Source organism: Ochotona princeps, chromosome 24 (genome assembly GCF_030435755.1).
Source record: "Ochotona princeps isolate mOchPri1 chromosome 24, mOchPri1.hap1, whole genome shotgun sequence".
NCBI classification, from domain to species: Eukaryota; Metazoa; Chordata; class Mammalia; order Lagomorpha; family Ochotonidae; genus Ochotona; species Ochotona princeps.
This window is the reverse complement of record NC_080855.1, coordinates 21,454,120-21,472,310: the sequence shown is the minus strand read 5'-3', so window position 1 is coordinate 21,472,310 and position 18,191 is coordinate 21,454,120. Positions and strand designations below refer to the sequence as shown.

Here is an 18,191-nt window from a genome sequence, read left to right as displayed (position 1 = left end):
AACAACAACAAAAAAACCCTGCCAATTTTGACTTCTATAGTAGGCAAAAAAAACAAATCTTCAAAGGAAATGTGGAATAAAGGTCCTTTACAATAGATTTACTGCAAGCCCAACCTAAGCTAAACTCTAGAGGAAGCCTCCAGATGCAGAAAGATTCCTGATGGAAATATGAAACTGTAACTAGGAATGAAAAGCGACAGGTAGATTCGTCCAGCTGAACAGAGGTTGTTAATGGAAGACTTCTCTTTCTCTCTATAACCACGCATTTCAAATAAAAACAAAATAAATCTTTTACAGTCACATATAAAACTGGGTTAATATTATATTATGCTTACAGGAAATACTCCCTAAATAGAAGGGCATAGAAAGAATCAAACTGAAAGTGAAAAAAAATTACATGTATCTTATTATATGTCATCAGACATTATAAACATAGACTATCTCAAGAGATTAACCAAAACTTTCATCTTTATTTCAAAAAGAAAGCAGACATTCAGTCAAAAAGCATGATCTGAGATCAAGAGATACATTTCAAAATGATAATAAAAAGATCAGTGCAGCAGAGACACAACAATTATTTAAATAATGACATTGCTTCAAAATACATAAAGCAAAACTTGAGACAACTAAAAAGCAAAAATCATAGTTTCAGACTTCAACACAGTGCTTTCATAACGGAGCAATCAAACAAAAAAATCAATAAAGACACAGAAAAGGTGAACCTAATCAATAAGTCTCCCCAAGCTACACATCCAGATGGAATGCTGCATGCATTACAAGAGTACCTGGAAGATTTTTCCAAACGTTCAAGAACATGAAATTGCATGTATGCTCAGGCCATGACGGAAATATACCAGAAACCAAACAGGAAAAAAAAACCACAACAGAAGATTCATGTAAGACTGAAAATGAAACATACAAGTTTGAATTAGCCAGGGTGGGTAGTGGCAAGAAGTCATCACGGACAATTAGATCCATCCAGAATTGGGGAGGGCCAGCTGAGGCATGTTTAGAAGGCAACCTGCAGCTTGAACATCAATAACAGAAAACCAACAACCCATCCAGCAGGTGCTAATCCCAGCAAACCAGAAGAGCCAATAACATCCCTGTCCAGTTCTGTTTTCTCCCTTCTCCCAGGGCATTCCCAGCCTTTACTCTCCCCTCCTACAGTTCCCAGGTAAGACTGACCACATGGCTAGTGCTCCTTGCTGAGACAATACCTGAAAAATGCTCCAGAGGATTATCCTACCCTAAATAAATAAACAAACAAATAGTAGAATCCCCTGATACACGCCACTCCATAAAAATACATGCATACATACATACATAGCGTTCAGAAGTTCCTGAACCACAGCCTAGAAATCTGGATATCTCACTCTCTGGCGTAAAGGTCTCAAGCATCCTTCATGCCACAGCAGCCTTCACGTTGGCTCTGCATTACTTTTCATGAATGGGCCCAGTGTGATACCCAAAGGCCACGACGCAAACTCCATTCTCACTCCTCTTGTCAGAAGAGAGAAGCCAGCAAAAGCATCGCTCAGGCGATGCGAGAGCCTCCAAAGAAGGGATTACTCTCAGACGTGAGTGAGGTAGAGTGCAAGGATTCAACAAGGCATGGGGAGACAGATGCCCAGGGACTGGCACTGCGGAAACAGCATCTCCTGTGCCCGAAACAAGCGAAGAGAGGAGGTGGTGTTAGCAGAGCCCTGGTAGCGCGGAGCTGGTGATGTGGGGAGGAGGTCTTCTGTGGCTGCCAGGTCACCCAGCCAAGAACAGGAGTATTAGGAAAGAAATGCTCTCTGTCTCTCCTACAACCTGATAATTACTTTCTCTTACCACAGCAGTGCCACCAACTGCTCTGGGGAAAACAGTTTTGCAGGGAATAAACAGAGGACACTCTGCTCTGTAAGGAGGGGTGTGAGTCCCCACGGATGCCAGAGGAGCCTCATTCCGGCACTGACAGAGGTGCCAGTGGTGACACTGTCCCCACTCCTGTGTGTGGCCACTCCTGTGTGTGGCCACTCCTGTGTGTGGTCACTCCTGTGTGTGGCCACTCCTGTGTGTGGTCACTCCTGTGTGTGGCCACTCCTGTGTGTGGCCACTCCTGTGTGTGGCCACTCCTGTGTGTGGTCACTCCTGTGTGTGGTCACTCCTGTGTGTGGTCACTCCTGTGTGTGGCCACTCCTGTGTGTGGTCACTCCTGTGTGTGGTCACTCCTGTGTGTGGCCACTCCTGTGTGTGGTCACTCCTGTGTGTGGTCACTCCTGTGTGTGGCCACTCCTGTGTGTCCCCACTCCTGTGTGTGGTCACTCCTGTGTGTGGCCACTCCTGTGTGTGGTCACTCCTGTGTGTGGTCACTCCTGTGTGTGGTCACTCCTGTGTGTGGCCACTCCTGTGTGTGGTCACTCCTGTGTGTGGTCACTCCTGTGTGTGGCCACTCCTGTGTGTGGCCACTCCTGTGTGTGGTCACTCCTGTGTGTGGTCACTCCTGTGTGTGGTCACTCCTGTGTGTGGCCACTCCTGTGTGTGGCCACTCCTGTGTGTGGTCACTCCTGTGTGTGGCCACTCCTGTGTGTGGTCACTCCTGTGTGTGGCCACTCCTGTGTGTGGTCACTCCTGTGTGTGGCCACTCCTGTGTGTGGCCACTCCTGTGTGTGGTCACTCCTGTGTGTGGTCACTCCTGTGTGTGGTCACTCCTGTGTGTGGCCACTCCTGTGTGTGGTCACTCCTGTGTGTGGTCACTCCTGTGTGTGGTCACTCCTGTGTGTGGTCACTACAGCAATCAGGGGAACGGAGGGAAGGATGACACACGGTGAGCTCACCCACACTGGGGCTTCCACAGCCGGGTCACGGTTTGCTGGGTGATCTCAAGACAATTGTTTAACTTGCTTGATTCTCACTTGCTGGCTGGAAAATGAGATTGACTGATACATTCTCTGCTACAAATACCCACTCCAGGTATAGTTGAGAAAGGGAAGTGGCCATCCAAGACAGAAAGCCAATTTTCTCCATTCTTTGGTTCTGGTCTTGGTTGCATGTGTTGCAATATCCAAGGCGATCCTACCATGTGCTTGGGACTTGGGACTTGAATTGTTCTCACTGGGGAGACCCATGACCATGACCATGACCATGACCATCATGTGAGTTAACTAAAGCTAGCCTGCTGGGTGGTTTGTCCCTCCAGTTCCCACGAGCCAATCCCCAGACAGCAAAAATTCTGGACCACCCAGCCAGAAGCAGCACAGCCCAGCTCATAGGAACCTACCAACAGACCCAACTGAGAGAAAGAAAACTTTTGTTTTTAAGCTTATTGTATCTGAGATGACATGTCACACAGCAAAGCTTGCTGAAATAGCTGGGGATTTGACATCAGCAACTGGCTTGGATCACTGAAGGTAGGGACCATGTCCCTAAGGATACTTCCGTAGCCTGTCCCGTGGAGACTTTCTAAGTGAGAATTCTCAATAGAATAGGTGTTTTCACAGCCCAGTATGTCCCAAGTTTAAAAAAAAAATGATAAGTGATATGAGAGACACCAGCTAATGTTTAGATTGCCTAGCTCCCCCTGGGCTTCTTGCTTTCATCTTTTTTTTTTTTTTTAAACAAATTGCCCTGTGTAAAGAGTTCTTTTCCATTTTCCCTCCTGGGAAGTTATTTATTTTTATGGGCTGCTTTTGGGAAATAAAAATCAATTTTGGAATGCAAGTGATACATTTGACTCTCCCAATAATGAAAGCTAGAAAATCAAAGGCCCCAAGGAACAACCTCACTGCACTAAAATGATGAAGGAGACTGCCCAAATGTTCTCGTGTGGATGTTTTATAAATGGTGACCACCGTTCGCTCAGGGGACCCTGGAAGCACCTCACGCAAGACAAGGAGGCATTGCTGGGGATGGATTCATGTCCGTGGGCTCGGGCTGGCTAGTGCATTCCCAGGAAGACACTTCCCTATCAGCCACCCCATAAATCACAGCTCTGAAAAGCTCCAAAAGTCAGAGCTGTATGTGTGTCTGTGTGTGTTTAGAAAACTTGTTCAATTCACTGATTCAACACATAATGAATCAGAGCCTGTTACGTGCCTAGACCTGCTGTCGCACAACGAACGCACAAGACACATAGCTGATGCCTTCCAAAAGCTTGCAGTTTGGGGGAAAAGCACAAACACTGAACCAAGTGTCCTAATCGAGCTCCCGGAAAGCAGACTCAGACCTGGAGACAGGGACCCAGGGGGCTTATCACAGAGCAGCCTCAGGGACAACCTGCAGGGAACAAGGGAAATGGAATAAACCCGAGGGAGAAGTTCAACTGCAAAGCAATTGCAACAGAAGAGATCCCACTTCATCGACCAGGGGGCTCTGTCTTGCCTGGCTGGTGCCATCCTGTCTCCAACTGAGGCAGCAGACAGACGCGTCATGGCACCCACCCACCAGGAGCAACCAATCCTAGAGGTTAGGCTGTCCCTGGAAAGAGGCGTAACCTGGGGCCCCGCACGCATCTTCACAGCAACTTCCAGGGAAGAACCAGAGCTGTGAGCGACCAGCAGCAAACCCTTCCCACAATGTGGGGGCAGGAGTGCTTCTGTGCCGAGTCAGGCTTCTGGGCGGCACACCCCAGTGCCCTCACACAAGGACCTGTTGTAAGCGCGACATGCGTCACAAAAGAGGAAATGCAAAAGTTTAGAGTAGAGGAGACGTAACTTACACGACATCAGCTTGGTCACAGGGTCTTGTCTCTACGGTGTATATAGAAGGGCATGGCATGAGTTCGTTACCTACAGCTACCAGGCTCTTCACACTGTGCAGGTTATGGTGAACATCTCTCCATTCTGGCCTGACTTCCTGAGCAATGGGCTTTCCTTTCCACTGGGCTAATAAGATGCTGATGAGTACCTTGTCCAATGGCCCACAGCTGGTATGTGGCTTAGCTGGCGCTTGAACACCTGTCCATTTGATGGCCAAGTCCGTGGCCCCTTCTGTTACTTCGTCTACCCTTGACACCTGCAATGGCGGTTCTTAACCCTGCAGGAGCACCACCCAACTCTCCAAAGCTGATCACCACGTCCAGCGACTTCGGCTCCGGTTTAAACTCTTCTCTGCCATGACCAGTCGGTAACACCTGTTACATTGGTCATACTCGCCTCTGTGAAATTTCTCTTCCCTAAGTTTCTGGGACCCTGAACTCTTCTGGTCTCCCTTCTTCCTCTAGCAGTGTTATTATTTTTTTCTTCTTCTCCACCAGTTCCTCACCGCCCTGGCCCCATCATGGCAGCTCCGTCAGCAGCTTCATTTCTCAGGGTCATAACCATACTGCTCTTCCAACCCCGTACTCTCTCATACAGGACACTCAACAAGCCGCAGTTCCCCGGCTGTCCCCCAGAGCTCTATTCTCTGCTCGGCTGGATCTGCAAATCAATCCATCCACCTGTAGGATAGTGGCCCACGCACCCCAGAAACACCCTGGACTCTACCTCCGCAATACTGCCTCACCTTTGCTCGGCTGAGCTGCTGGGATGTGGGACCCTGACTGTGATGACCTGAGGGACCATGCTCTGCCTAAACCAGATTAGTGTCTCCTTGACTCCTCCCCCTTCCTTTCCCCATCCTCCTCACCCTTCCACTTCTCTTGCCACTTCCTTAATTCAAGTGCACCTCACTTCATCCATCCTCCTGAGGCCAACAGTTCCCAGATGGGGCTCTAAAGCTCTCCACCCGCCCCACTCTTCTTGTTAATTGTCACCGGTCACAGCCAGCTGAGGTCATTACCCCCTCCGGGGACTCATCAGCCACTGAACCATATCCAAAACCCCTAAAACGCCTGAGCAAAATCCCTAAGACGCTCCTCTGCAACCTGGAGTGGGTCATTCTCACACTACACGCTGCAGCCCACAGACAGGGCCTGTGCTCAGGATCACATCAGCCTGAGCGTCTACCTTTCCCACCTCGGTGATCATTTGTTCAGCAAACATGCACTGTGCGCCCGCACGTATCAGCTGTGTGCTGTGCTAGCACATAATGGAATAAAAAATGAAGTCTGTTCTTGTCCTTTGTTCAGCAGAGCAAAATGAACAAGAAGAAAATAAATAAATGAAAACTACGACCAGTGCTATGGTTCAACCTGCACGCACCAACATCCCATATGGGCACCGATTCATGTCCTGGCTGTTCCACTTCCCATCCAGCTCCCTGCTTGTGGCCTGGGAAAGCAGTCGAGGACAGCCCACAGCCTTGGGACCCTGCACCCGTGTGGGAGACCCAGAAGAAGCTCCTGATTCCTGGCTTTGGATCAACATTAGCTCCGGCAGTTGCTGCCACTTGGGGAGTGAAACAGAGGATAAAAGCTCTCTTTCTCCTTCTCTTTGTAAATCTGCCTTTCCAATAAAAAAAAAATTAAAAACAAATAGCACAGTGACAAATCGAGAGAAACACGAAGCAAGCGGGAAGCACAGTGGTAGGTAAGGACTGACAGGAAGGGGTTGCTCTCAGGAGGATTTGGGGACGGACTTTGTGAGAAGGTGACACTAAAGGGTCAGCGGAAGTCAGCGACATGCAGGACAGTCCTTCAAAAAGCTCATGGAAAATAGAATGGCAACATAAGTTTGCCTTGGTGCAAAAACTAGCTTGAAACCCATCGTATGCATTTGCCAAGCACTTCCTGAAAACCCTTTGTGGAGCTGCGGGAAAGGCAGTCTATCTTGGGGAAAGAGCCACCATAAGACAAAGAGAGACATTAGGTGGCCCAGAGGGGAGGCTAGCATGGCAATGGGACAGATGAGGCAAGAGGAGGTTGGAGGAAGGAGTTTGGGATTCAGCCCGAAGTTCCCTGGCAACACTGCGGCAGGACCCGTGCATGTTCTGATTTACACCTGAGAAAGAGCCCTCTGGCTGGGTTGGGAAGAGCGGATTTCAGAAGGCAAAAACCATGCAAGCTTTAATTCATCTTTCAAAGTCTAAAACAGATAAAGGACCTAGCGGAGTCCTGGCAAGGGGCAGACCCTCAACAAGCAGTAACTCTCCTCCCAGTCCTGCAAGTCCATTGCCTTTGATGTTGGGTGGCCTTTGTTGACCCTTTTGGTTGGCATTAACATCTCATCACGGGGCACCTGTCATGGCTCTCCATGCCAGCTTTATTATCCCCTTCCCAGCGCCCCCCTTTCACAGTATGTTCTCTCTTGTTCTTCCTCTCTCTTCAGGGCTGTGAAGTACTCATTGTGTCAAAGTTCACACGCACACCTAGAGCCCCCTCTGTGTCTATCAAATGGCCTTCCACGCTGGAGAGATTCAAAGAACAAGAGAATGCACGGATGAGTGGAGTGCCAAAGGGAAACTCTTGGTGGCCTCCAGGCAAGCTAGGCATTAACAGTCTAGGTTTACAACTGATGTCATCTATGGCTTAATCCAAGTTCCATCACTCCCTAGCAGCGAGACCTTGCACAAGTGAATTGGCCTTCCTGGACTGCATTTGTTATTCGGGAAAATGGAACAAAAGGAGGTATGGGATGGGTACTATCTGATAGGGTTGCCAGGAGGACAAAGAAATCCAAAGAAACTGCCATAACCCTTCTCTTTGCCCAAAGTGCACCAGCGAGAAATGGGCAAGGCAGGTACAACCCAAGGCATGGACTCACAATGACATAGTACCTATAGACAGGGTCCTGTCTTCTCATTTAGATGTTTGCTTCAACAAACATTTATGGAACGTTGACCATAAACACACTGGGAGCAAACCCTGCATGTTTATCTACCACAAACACCCAAGGAAAGACACAGAATCTGCTTGGGGGTTAAGGGTTGTCAATACCCTTTGCCAACACACTCCAGCCCCAAGACTCACCAATGAGCAAAGACAAGGAAACAAGTCTTCTACACTACATTTTAGACTTTCCCAAGCAATCATCCTTTTCCTGGAGATGCAGCGACCAGTGTCTCTGTTAAACAAGCTTGGAGAGAAGCCAGAGCAGTCCCAGTTTCTGCCTCTACATGCGTAGTCACCCAAGCTACCTCTTGAGCAACGGACGAAGACAGAGAGTGCCCCAGGTCAGTCTGATGCCAGAAGGTGTGGATGAGGAGGCTGGGAGGAAGCCAGGACCAGATCAAGAATCTGGCGGCTCCAAGTAGGAAAGAGAAGAAAGAATCCATTCTGACTGAAACCACCACTTCAGCTCCCCAAGCCTCAATTCAACACAGCGGTTAACAGCATGGGCTTTCAATTCAACTGCATTCCACTTCTGCCGTGCGCAAGCCATAGCCACTCTGAGACAAGCCAGTTCATTGCTCAGAGTCTTTGTAAATGCAGATTAAACGTGTTCATAAAGATTTCAGTTCCCGGTCAGGCACGTGGTAGACTATCGCTGTGCGTTTTCTATCCAGACAGAGGAAGAGAATTTAATGATTCTGTTAAAGAACTACACCACACATCCGCCTGTAAACCAAGAAGAAAAGCAGGCCCTGGAGCGTCCATTGAGGATCCCGGCCCTGTGTGATTAGGCGAGTCTCTCCACAGTTAATCCTATCAGGGCCTGGGGTTTGGTTAGCATGTCCTGGCCCAGTTGGAAGAGCTGCATGGATTGGAATTTCTCAAGCTCCAAGGGAAAGACAGTGGGTGAGGCTGGAGGAAGAAAGGGAAATCAAAGGAGCGTTGCTCTTTTCACCTGGGGAACAGGTTCTCAGTTCTAATCCAAGTCCTCCAGGAGGAGACGCATTCGCAGAGCAGGGTCAGGCACCCAGCAAGGCCCATAGAAACCCGCAAGAGAGATCAAATCCAATCATCCCTGACTGGTGACTGCCTCACGTAGCTCACCAGCGGAGGAGGAAGAAACAAAACAATCGCAGCTCCCCAGCCGGCTCCTAGCCTTCCCGGAACAGAGCCCAGCTGATGACAACTGTGGTGCCTGCCAGCCCAGCCGAAGCTCTCTCCAACTTCCAATCACCAGGTGTCTGAAGGGGCTACAGGAGCCCTCAGCCTCAGCCCTCAGTAGGAGCCCCTCGGTGGGCAGGGAAGATGATTGTAAAAGGAACTGTCAGGTTCATCAGCCCACTGACGGGGAGGGGGTGCTGGAGCTCCCAAGAGTTCTGGCCTCACGACCCACGCCCCGCCAAGTCCCTCATTTGCAAGTCATTTGCATCACATATTTAACGGGCCTCCAACTCCCACTTGAGAAATCACTGTGGTGCACTGGGGAGAGGACTCAGGCACCATGTTCTCCTGCAAAGCTCCCCTGCAGGAGAGGATTCACCACCCAGGCAGGTCTGCCCTCCAGGGGAATAAAAAAAGTCCTTGGTTGGACCACCGCGACACAGACAGAAACACAACACCACCAACACCAGCACCTCGCTAGATGACCAGCTCCATAAAGCTGTGGTTACATCACGTACAAGGCCAGACGGAGGGAAAATTCCAAAGGTTTGCAACAGACTGCAAGGGAACGATTCAGGCTAATTGCATGCAAGTCTTGTACTATGAATGTCAAGATGCTCCAGCATTGCCTAAATGAGCTGTCAGCCACGTGGTCAGCATGCCACTGACAAGAGCCTTTCTCCCCTCCTCTCTGCTCCAGCCCTGCTTGGACGGACTGATACCCGGACACCCTGCCTTGGCAAGGGGTTTGCTATGCGATTTCCAACAGCTACAGATTCCTCTAGCAACCCACCCCTCCCAAAGATGGACAGCACTGCCATTCGGCAGGAAGCCAGAGCTCAGATCTCTGGATTCAGACACACCTGAGTCCAAATCACTCGCTAGCGGTGACCTTGGTGACGTCACTGAACCTTTCTGAGCTCTGGACTCCACCCCCATATAGAACGATGACAATATTAATATCTTTCTCTTAGGGAGTGATGATAGCCAATGCACATATCAGAACCTCCTCAAAAACAGAAAATGCTTGTCTGAGGGGCATGTTGATAAGATACAGCTTGGAACCTCCCATTCCTGTGCAGGAGTGCCTGGGTTCGAGTCCCAGATCCATTTCTGACTCCAACCTGCTACAGACGCGTGCTCTGGAAGGCAGCAGGTTGTGGCTGAAGGGTTTCAGTCGTTGCCGCCCATGTGAGACGGCCAACATTGAGTTCCTGACTCTGGCCACTGCTCTCTCGCTCTCTCTCTCTCTCTGCCTCTCAAAGAAATAAAAACAACATGGCCACAACACATAAACCAGAGATGGCAGGGGGGCAGGAGAAGTGACACACATCTAATCCCACACCTGGCATCAAGGATGCCATGCCCAGAAGACACCGTGCACAGGAGCACGAGGGAGGAGCTCAGTCTGGTTCGCCTGGAAGAAATCCGGAAGCAAAGCCCAACCTTGAACTTGAAAACCAAAATCTGCCCAAGGCTGCGGGGGAACAGGCTCCAGATCTGACATGGTAGGCAGGAAACACCAAGACAGACCAGCAGTGTGGCATGGCTGGCAGTTACATCATCTTAGAGTGGAGAACAAGTGCTATGTCTAACACATTCACCAATGGTTAGCGACATTCATTGAGAGAGCCAAGACCATCTTCCGTAAAGCAGCTGCTAGAGCAAACAGAATCCAAGAACACAAAGCTACAGAAGAGACCACCTCAGAGGGCATGCCTTGGTAAGACGGGCAAGTGGCAGTGTGTACGAAATAAAATCTTCCTACAGGAAGATTGCATGGCAGTTTGGTTACACCTGTGAGTGTACCTGGCCGTGCGTGATGTGTGCGTACATGCGTGTGTGTGCGCAGTGCAAAAACCCCGTGTCTCACAGTGGGGTGAGGGGCCAAGGTGATGCTCACTCCCTCCTAAGCCACGCCTGGAAGGTTCTCTCTGGCTCGAGGCATGGCACTTCATGAGGAAGTCACTCCAGCTGCAGTGCTGTGGGGCGACAGTTCAAGAGCGGTGCTAATCAAGGGACATTTGGCTGAAGGGTACGGTCTTCAGGGCAGGTGGTTGGAGGCGGGGTTGGGGGTCGGGGGTGGGAGCAGAACAACAGGCCAGTGCTGTCTAGGATTGATTTTCACACGGAGACAAGACTGGCAGCCCCTCTGGGGTCACGAGCCAGGACAGAGACACTTCCTGACAAGCACCCATCTGAGCAGCTTGAGGCACTTGGCTTCCTGTATGTCCCACCGACTCCGCTGTCCCATGGTTCCTCTCTGATGCTCCCACTTGTCCCTAAGCTCCTCCCAGCCTGGGCCCAGACCACTCTGTACCTGCACGCTTTTCCAGAGCAAGCAGCCCACCTGTGAGCCTCTTTTCAGGTACGACTGCCTTCTCGGGACCCTGTGTTGAACCTGAATCCTTCCCTGGGTCACTTGAACACCCGTGTGACTTGAGAGGGGGCTCTGGGTCTCCTCAAATACCCAGCCCACCTCCTAGCCCGCACAGCCTGCCAGGCCCACCTTCCCACATCCCTGGCCCCAGCCACAGCCTCCCACTGCCACTTGCTCTAAGCCCAGTCCCGCCTCCCTGCCTGCCCCTCTCCCTGATGCTGTGACGTCAACCAGCTGGCTCCCTCATCGTTCAGGTGTCGCCATCCCTGCCAAGGACAGGCAAGCCACTGGCCACTCTCTCACAAACCTCTCTGCTCTGTCTCGTTTTCCTTACAGTCTACATCAGTTTTGCAAGCGATTTTTAATATGGTGTTCATCTTCCATTGTCAGAAAGAAAGTTGGGGGTAGAGCGGGGGGAGTGGGGAGTGTGGGGAGGGTCGATACTACAGCGCTAGTTCCCACCTCAGAGTGCTGGTTCAAGTTCAGGTCATTTTGCTTCCTGCTTCCCACACTCCTGGGAAGTCAGAGGAACGTGACCCAAGCAACTGGACCCTGGCCATCCGACCCTGGACATCCACACGGAAAGCCGCGATGGCGTCACAGGCTCCAGCTCAGCCCAGCTCCAGCTGCTGTAACTTAAGTGGGGAGTGAACCAACAGTGAAAGATAACACCTCTCTCTCTCTCTCTCTCTCTCTCTCTCTCTCTCTCCCACTCTGCAGTTCAAATAAATAAACACACACACATATTCTTAAAGGCCACGGGGCCGCAAGAGCAGAGCATGTCTGTTCCACTCACAACCGTCCCTGGCACACAGGAAGCTAGAAGAAGTAGGGGTGCCAGGGTTGGAATCCAGAGCAGGCTCAACCTTGCCTTAAGTCAACGAGGAAAGCCAACCAGAGGCCAGTGGGGGGACAGCACCCCTCTCTCCCCCCGTGCTGCCCCCTTGCTGCAGATGCAGGGTGCCCAAAGCACAGTGGGCAGGAAAGACTCTGGGTCCTCGGATCTCCATGGCTCATGCCAGGCAGGCCTCCAAGGAAAGGCGTGCCTGCCCCCGGCAGCGTCAACACCTGAGCAACAAGGATGGCCCAGGTGGAGGGCTGGAACTCACCCCCTCGCTGTGCACGCCCAGCTGGGCTCCCCCACGCGGGAGCAGAGCACGGGCCACACCTGCCATCTAGTGGTCAGGATGAGTCCTTCCTGCAGCAGCACCACCGACCAAGGCAACCGTTCTGGGGATTTTGTCAAAGTGCAGATTCCGACCCAGCAGGCCTGGAGTGGGCCTTGGAGATGGCCCCTGCCAGCCAACCTCCCCAGGACACGAAGGTTCCCCAACATACAGACACCCCCACTGGGAACCGTGAGGCTTGGGAAATAACACAACAGGATGTAGAGTTAGCAGGGGCCGGGATGTTTAAAGGCTTTTTATTTCTGGGGAAGGCAGTGAACTTAGACCTCGAGATGGGGGCAGAGGGCTGTTCAGCCTGTGACCCACTAGTTAGGAAGTACAGGTGGGAGGATGTGGCTTCCAGGATGTAGGTCTGTGGCTCAGCGTAGATGCTGCTAGCAGCAAGGTGCACTTGGGCCAGAAATGGAACACACCACGGAGCTCTGAAAACAACGGGGTCTAGCCAGCAGGTGGGGGCTCATGTTAGCCAGAAACTCAGGAGTCTGCAGCCAGAGTGCGGGCCCACCGTTCATCCAAGTCCTAAATTCTACTGTTACCGTTAGCTAGGCTACTTCATAACCTATCCAGCCATCTCGTTATCTGTCCATCATCTCATTGCTGACACCTTTCAAAGTCAATTACAGGCATTGATTCACCATGAGGCGCTTACAGTGAACTGTCTCACCTTGAAGAAATGATCCCAGCACGACAGCCTAGTGGCTACAGTCCTCGCCTCACACGCCCTGGGATCCCATATGGGTGATGGTTCTAATTCCAGCAGCCCTGCTTCCCATTCAGCTCCCTGCTTGTGGCCTGGGAAAGCAGTTGAGGACAGCCCAAAGCCTTGGGAACCTGCACCCGAGTGGGAGACCTAGAAGAGGCTCCCGGCTCCTGGTTTTGCATCGGCTCAGCTCCAACCATTGCAGCCGCTTAGGGAGTGAATCAGCGGATGGAAGATCTTTCTCTCTGTCTCTCCTCTCTGTATATCTGATTGTCCAATAAAAATAAATCTTAAAACTAAAGAAACACTCGGCAGCTGTAGGCGTGTGCGTGTGTGTGGAGTCTGCACTTGTGGTGTGTATAGGGACAGGAATGGAGAGAGGGCGGGACGGGAAGAGGGCTGAACACCCCTCCGTGTCTTCAGGAGCGTGCGTCTCCATTCACAGTAACTGCAGGCTGCTCTTGGAATTTTTGTCATGAAAAGTCTCCAGCCAGGACAAATGGAGCTCAGTGACCCCAGGGACAAGCAAGGCCAAAGGCGAGCGCACAGCGCTGGAGGCGGGCGTGTTGAGCGTCTCGCAGTGTGGGCAGAGCTGGGCCCGCGCTCCATCCACAGGAGCCCCCACGGGCCAGCTGGACTCGGTGCTTCTCTGAGCTCCTGTGGTGTTGCCCAGCCTGTGTACACCTTGTCGGAGCCAAACATTTCACACAAGGGGGTCGCACTCTAGGGAGTTGGGTGCTCATCCCTCCCCAGGGCTGCGGCGGGTGTTCCCTGCAGAACCTTCCAGCATCAGCAGCGGGCTGTGCAGTCACACAGGCTCGGGCCATCTCTTGGCAATGCGCCTTCCGGGAGACACGGATTTGAAGGCAAACACTGCCCCCTAGTGGCCTAGCTTGGAATCCCTCCATAAACTTGGTGCGTGGTGGGATGGATCTGGATTTTTTTTTTTTCCCCACTGCATTTCCTTTTGCTCCTTCACCTTCTGAGCCAGACCAGGGAAAGCGTCTGGCTGGGGGGAGGGGTGGAGGGAGATGATATCAGGAATGTCCTCTCCCAGACCTTCCAGCTTTTTGTTTCAAATGCCCAGACCTTAGAGAGGAAAGGGCAGTAATAGCATCAAAGGACGGGACTGGTTGGACACAGAGCACAGCAGCAAATGGCACGAAGGACGAGGGGAGAATGTCCCGGGGGCCTCAGGAATGGCCAGGCCCCGCTGGGACACCGCCCAGGCAGCCCACTTGGGGCTGAATATAACGCAGCTCCTTATACACAAAGGCCATGTCGCAGAGTGTAGGTGTGGCTGCAGGCTGCCCCGCCTCGCGTCCCAGGACACCCCCCTTCACTCCCTGTGGTGACACTGGATCCACTGCCCAATACAGGCCTACCGTGTGGCAGGCAGGGACCCGAGGGAAAGCTAAATCCAAAGTGGCATCACGGGGATTTGAACCAGGCATTCTGATCAGAGATGCTGAATTCCCAAGTAGAGGCTCAGCCCACTGTGCCACGTGCCCTAATCTACTGTTGTTCTTTTTTCTAAGGAACTGGTTCCCATCCTGACCTTGACCTGGACCTACAAAGCACCCTGACAGGAAAAGAGGGGGGCCTTTGATTTCTTGAGAAGCTAGGGAATCCAAAGGGCAGGTGGCACTGGGGCCCAGGCAGAGTGGTGGGGAGGCTCTGGTGCTGGGCTCTGCCGGGAGCGGGCACTCAGCACACACTCAGGGCCCCACCCTGCCTGGCACTTCCTTTTCTCTCTGTTCAAGGCCAGGGGCCAAGGGGAGATGAGAGGGGAACGCAGGTGTCTTGGCTGCTGCTGGATAAGCCCAGCCGGCTCCCCCAACCCCAAGCCTGCCAACACCCCCAGCCCACGCGCCCAGATCACTGCCCTCAGATGCTACCTAGTGTCTGCACAGACATCACCATGCCCGGGCGGCTGCTCTTCCACCTTCCCATCTCCAACCCGGCAATCCAGGGCCATGACTGCCTCGGTTAATCAGCTCTGGTTCCTACATCAGTATGCCATCAGCCTGGAGGCCTCACGGTTCCCAGTTCTGGGGACTTGGAAGTCCAAACTCAAGGAAGGTGCTGCGTTCACAATCATGACCCGCCTCCTGGCCTGCAGGTGACTACCTTCTTCCTGCCTCGTACAAAGCTCCTCACACCATCACCAGGGCCCCACCTCACGCACCCCGTGGCCCCCAGATGACTGGCTGGCTGGCTGTTGCTTGAAGCCACCCAGCTGTGGCCCCTCATTTACAGAAGTGCATAAGGATTGGGGTGGGAAGGCGTGCCTTGTAGGGGGGAGTCACTGGTTTCTGAGTGAGATTCTCAAAGGCTGGGACACTTCTAAGATGAAAGAGAGTAGGTGGCTCTGACCTTGACCTTGAGGGGTCTCTTGGGTGTCATCAACTGGGAACAAAGTCTCTGTGAGAGACAGCTTAGGGAATGGACAAGGTGGACTGAGCGGGGAGGAACTTAACACACTACACAGCAGCCTGGTCCGAGGGCACGTCCAAAGGCTCCTGGGAAATGTGTGTTACAAAGACTGTGAGGGTTCTGATGAGTTTGAAGCACCATTTCTGGAAGTCCCCCCAGCACAGTGCTTAGCTGGGAGAAAAGATTGGGTGCGGCCATGCATGGCTCCCTAATCGTGTTCCCTGATGCAGAGAACATGTATCCCACTCGAGGTGTGAGAGACATTTTAACAGGACAACAAGGCTTGGACATTGTGCAGTGAGGAACACATTTTTAAAACGCAATGGTGGGGCTGGCATTGTGGCACAGCACGTACATCCACAGCCCGACACCAGCATCCCACATGTGAGCGCCGGTTCGAGTCCAGGCTGCTCCAGATCCGTACTCGTGTGCCTGGGAAGGCATCAAAAGACAAGTGCTTCGGCTGCTGCCACAGACGTAGGAGACCCGGATGGGGTGACAGGACTCTCTGCGTTTGGCCACGACCTAACCTTGGCTGTTGCAGATCCTGGGGTGTAACTCTGCTTTACAAATAAAACCTCACAAGCAAAAAGAAGATACGCGCAACGAATATTAGCCCTTGCTTTGTTATCGTTACTGATCCGAGCTCTTCAAGGTATACCTTCTCTCATGCTCTTCAGGCATCTCACAAGGTTGAAAGAACAGGGATTTGGCCCTGCTGTGTAGTTCCTAGGAGCCGACACGAGAGGGCAGCAGCGCCCCGTTGTTGTCCTCCAGGCTGCAGGAAGCTGAGTGCCACAATCCCACTTTTCCTGACCCTGTGATTGCAAGGTTTTCCTGGGGGACTCCCAAGCAGCCCACTGGGAGGCAAGCAGCTGCTCACCTTCCGCTTGGAGCAAAGAGCGATGCAGCGAAACGCACCTTTTCTAAAAGCTCGCTGCGTTCTCCCAGCCTCTGTTTTCCAAAGTCAAATCCTATTTTACATTTTCCGTCTTACACCTGCCTTTTAAAGAAAGCTTACAGAGCCATCCTGGGGCCTCAAACACAGGCCAATATTTTGCAAAAACCCAACCCCATCCAGGACCATTGCAGCCTTTGGGACAGAAAGGTGCACAGTGTCGGTCAGGTAACCACCACCAGCCCAGGGAAGACACGCACAGGCCAGGGGTGAGGAAACCAGGGTGGGAGGCCACAGGCCATTAACTGCGAACGCCACCATTGCCCTGTCTGCGCTGGGGACAGACCGAGGTACATGCACACAGGTTCAAGGGATGCCCCCTCCGCAGCCCTGCACCTGCCTGCCCTGAGCAAGGGGCGGTGCGGCCGAGCGCCACCTACCGACCACGATGAGGACCTCCCGGTCGATGTGCGCCTGGATGTAGATGCGGCCGCGGCGCTCCGTGTGGTCAGTGCCGCACAGGCTGGGGACGTTCATCACGCAGCGCTTGTGCACGTTCATCATGCAGGCTGCGGGGACAGACGGGGCGGGGGCTCAGGCTGCGGGCCGCACGCAAGTGCCCGCTCCCACCCCCACCCCTGGCACCCCTCAGACAGACCACCCCTGCTCCCACTCCCACCCCCGGCACCCACCTGCTGGGCCCTTCCGGCAGACAGTCCACCCCCTGGCCCTGCCACAGCTCACCTTCTGGGGCTCCTCCAAGTCTGCCCCAGCTCTGTCCAACAAAGGAGGCTGCACTTGTTCCCTCCCCCCCACACACACACACCAAAACACAGAGCTGCAGGCCCAGGGTGCAGCCTGAAGCAGGGCCTTGAGACCCCCTGGCGGGCCTGGGGGCTCCGACTGTCAATGGGCATGTCTCATTGCCTGCACTTGAGTGGGGTCTCTGTCTCGCTCCCCCTGGACCCTCTCTCTGTCGCTGGGTGAGTGCACCTCTACGTGTCGCCTGCAATCATGTCGTTTGTCTGTCTGTCTGCCCCTGCTTTGGCCCACGTCTCTCTCTGTAGCTCTCACGTCACATCACAACCTGCACTTGTGTCGTGTGTGTCTCCATCTGTCCCCCCGTCTGCCTCTGGGTGTGAATGTGTGTGCACACCCCCTTCCAGCCTTCCTACACCCACGCTCTGCCCTGTGAGTACCCCCTCAGTACTGGCCTTGGCATAGCCTGGCCTACTGCACACCTGTGGGTTCCTGGGAACAGCTAGCACTTGGAGCCACCCTGCCCCTTTGCTGTCCCAACTCTCAGAGCTGGTTCACTTTCTGCCCCCAACTCTGCCTACAGAACAAAGAGGAAGCCAGCTTTCTGTCTGCGCCCTCCCCTCTGCACCCCACTGCCCAGCCTGGCCAGCACAGATGTGTGGGTGCTACCATTCAACCCATTTCGATGCCAAGGCACACATCAGCCCTGACAAGTGGAGCTGGGAACATGTGGGTGCCAGGCAGCCACACCCACAGGGAAGAACCCTCTGCACTGCCTGCGCCCCTTGCCATGGGCCTTGCTTTGCCCCAGGGACAGGGGGAGGCAGGTGAGCAGGGACTGAAGTGGCCTGGCTCTTGGGACCCTGAGACTGCCATGTGAGCGAGCCCAGGCTGGCCTGCTGTGGCTGCAGGACAAATGACCCTGGTGTCCCCATTCCCCAATGACCTCAGGCCATCCATCAGGACATGGCGGGGGC

At 53.0% G+C, this 18,191-nt stretch overlaps 1 protein-coding gene across 2 annotated transcripts in view; it reads right to left on the bottom strand.

Moving 5' to 3' along the window:
• PRKCB (protein kinase C beta) overlaps positions 1 to 18,191 on the bottom strand; it is a 292,330-nt gene that overhangs the window by 114,884 nt on the left and 159,255 nt on the right. For both annotated transcript variants that reach the window (XM_004586824.4, XM_004586823.4), the window contains exon 5: positions 16,896 to 17,024. In XM_004586824.4, coding sequence (XP_004586881.2) covers positions 16,896 to 17,024 — 129 coding nt within the window. The remainder of the gene's footprint in view (positions 1 to 16,895; positions 17,025 to 18,191) is intronic.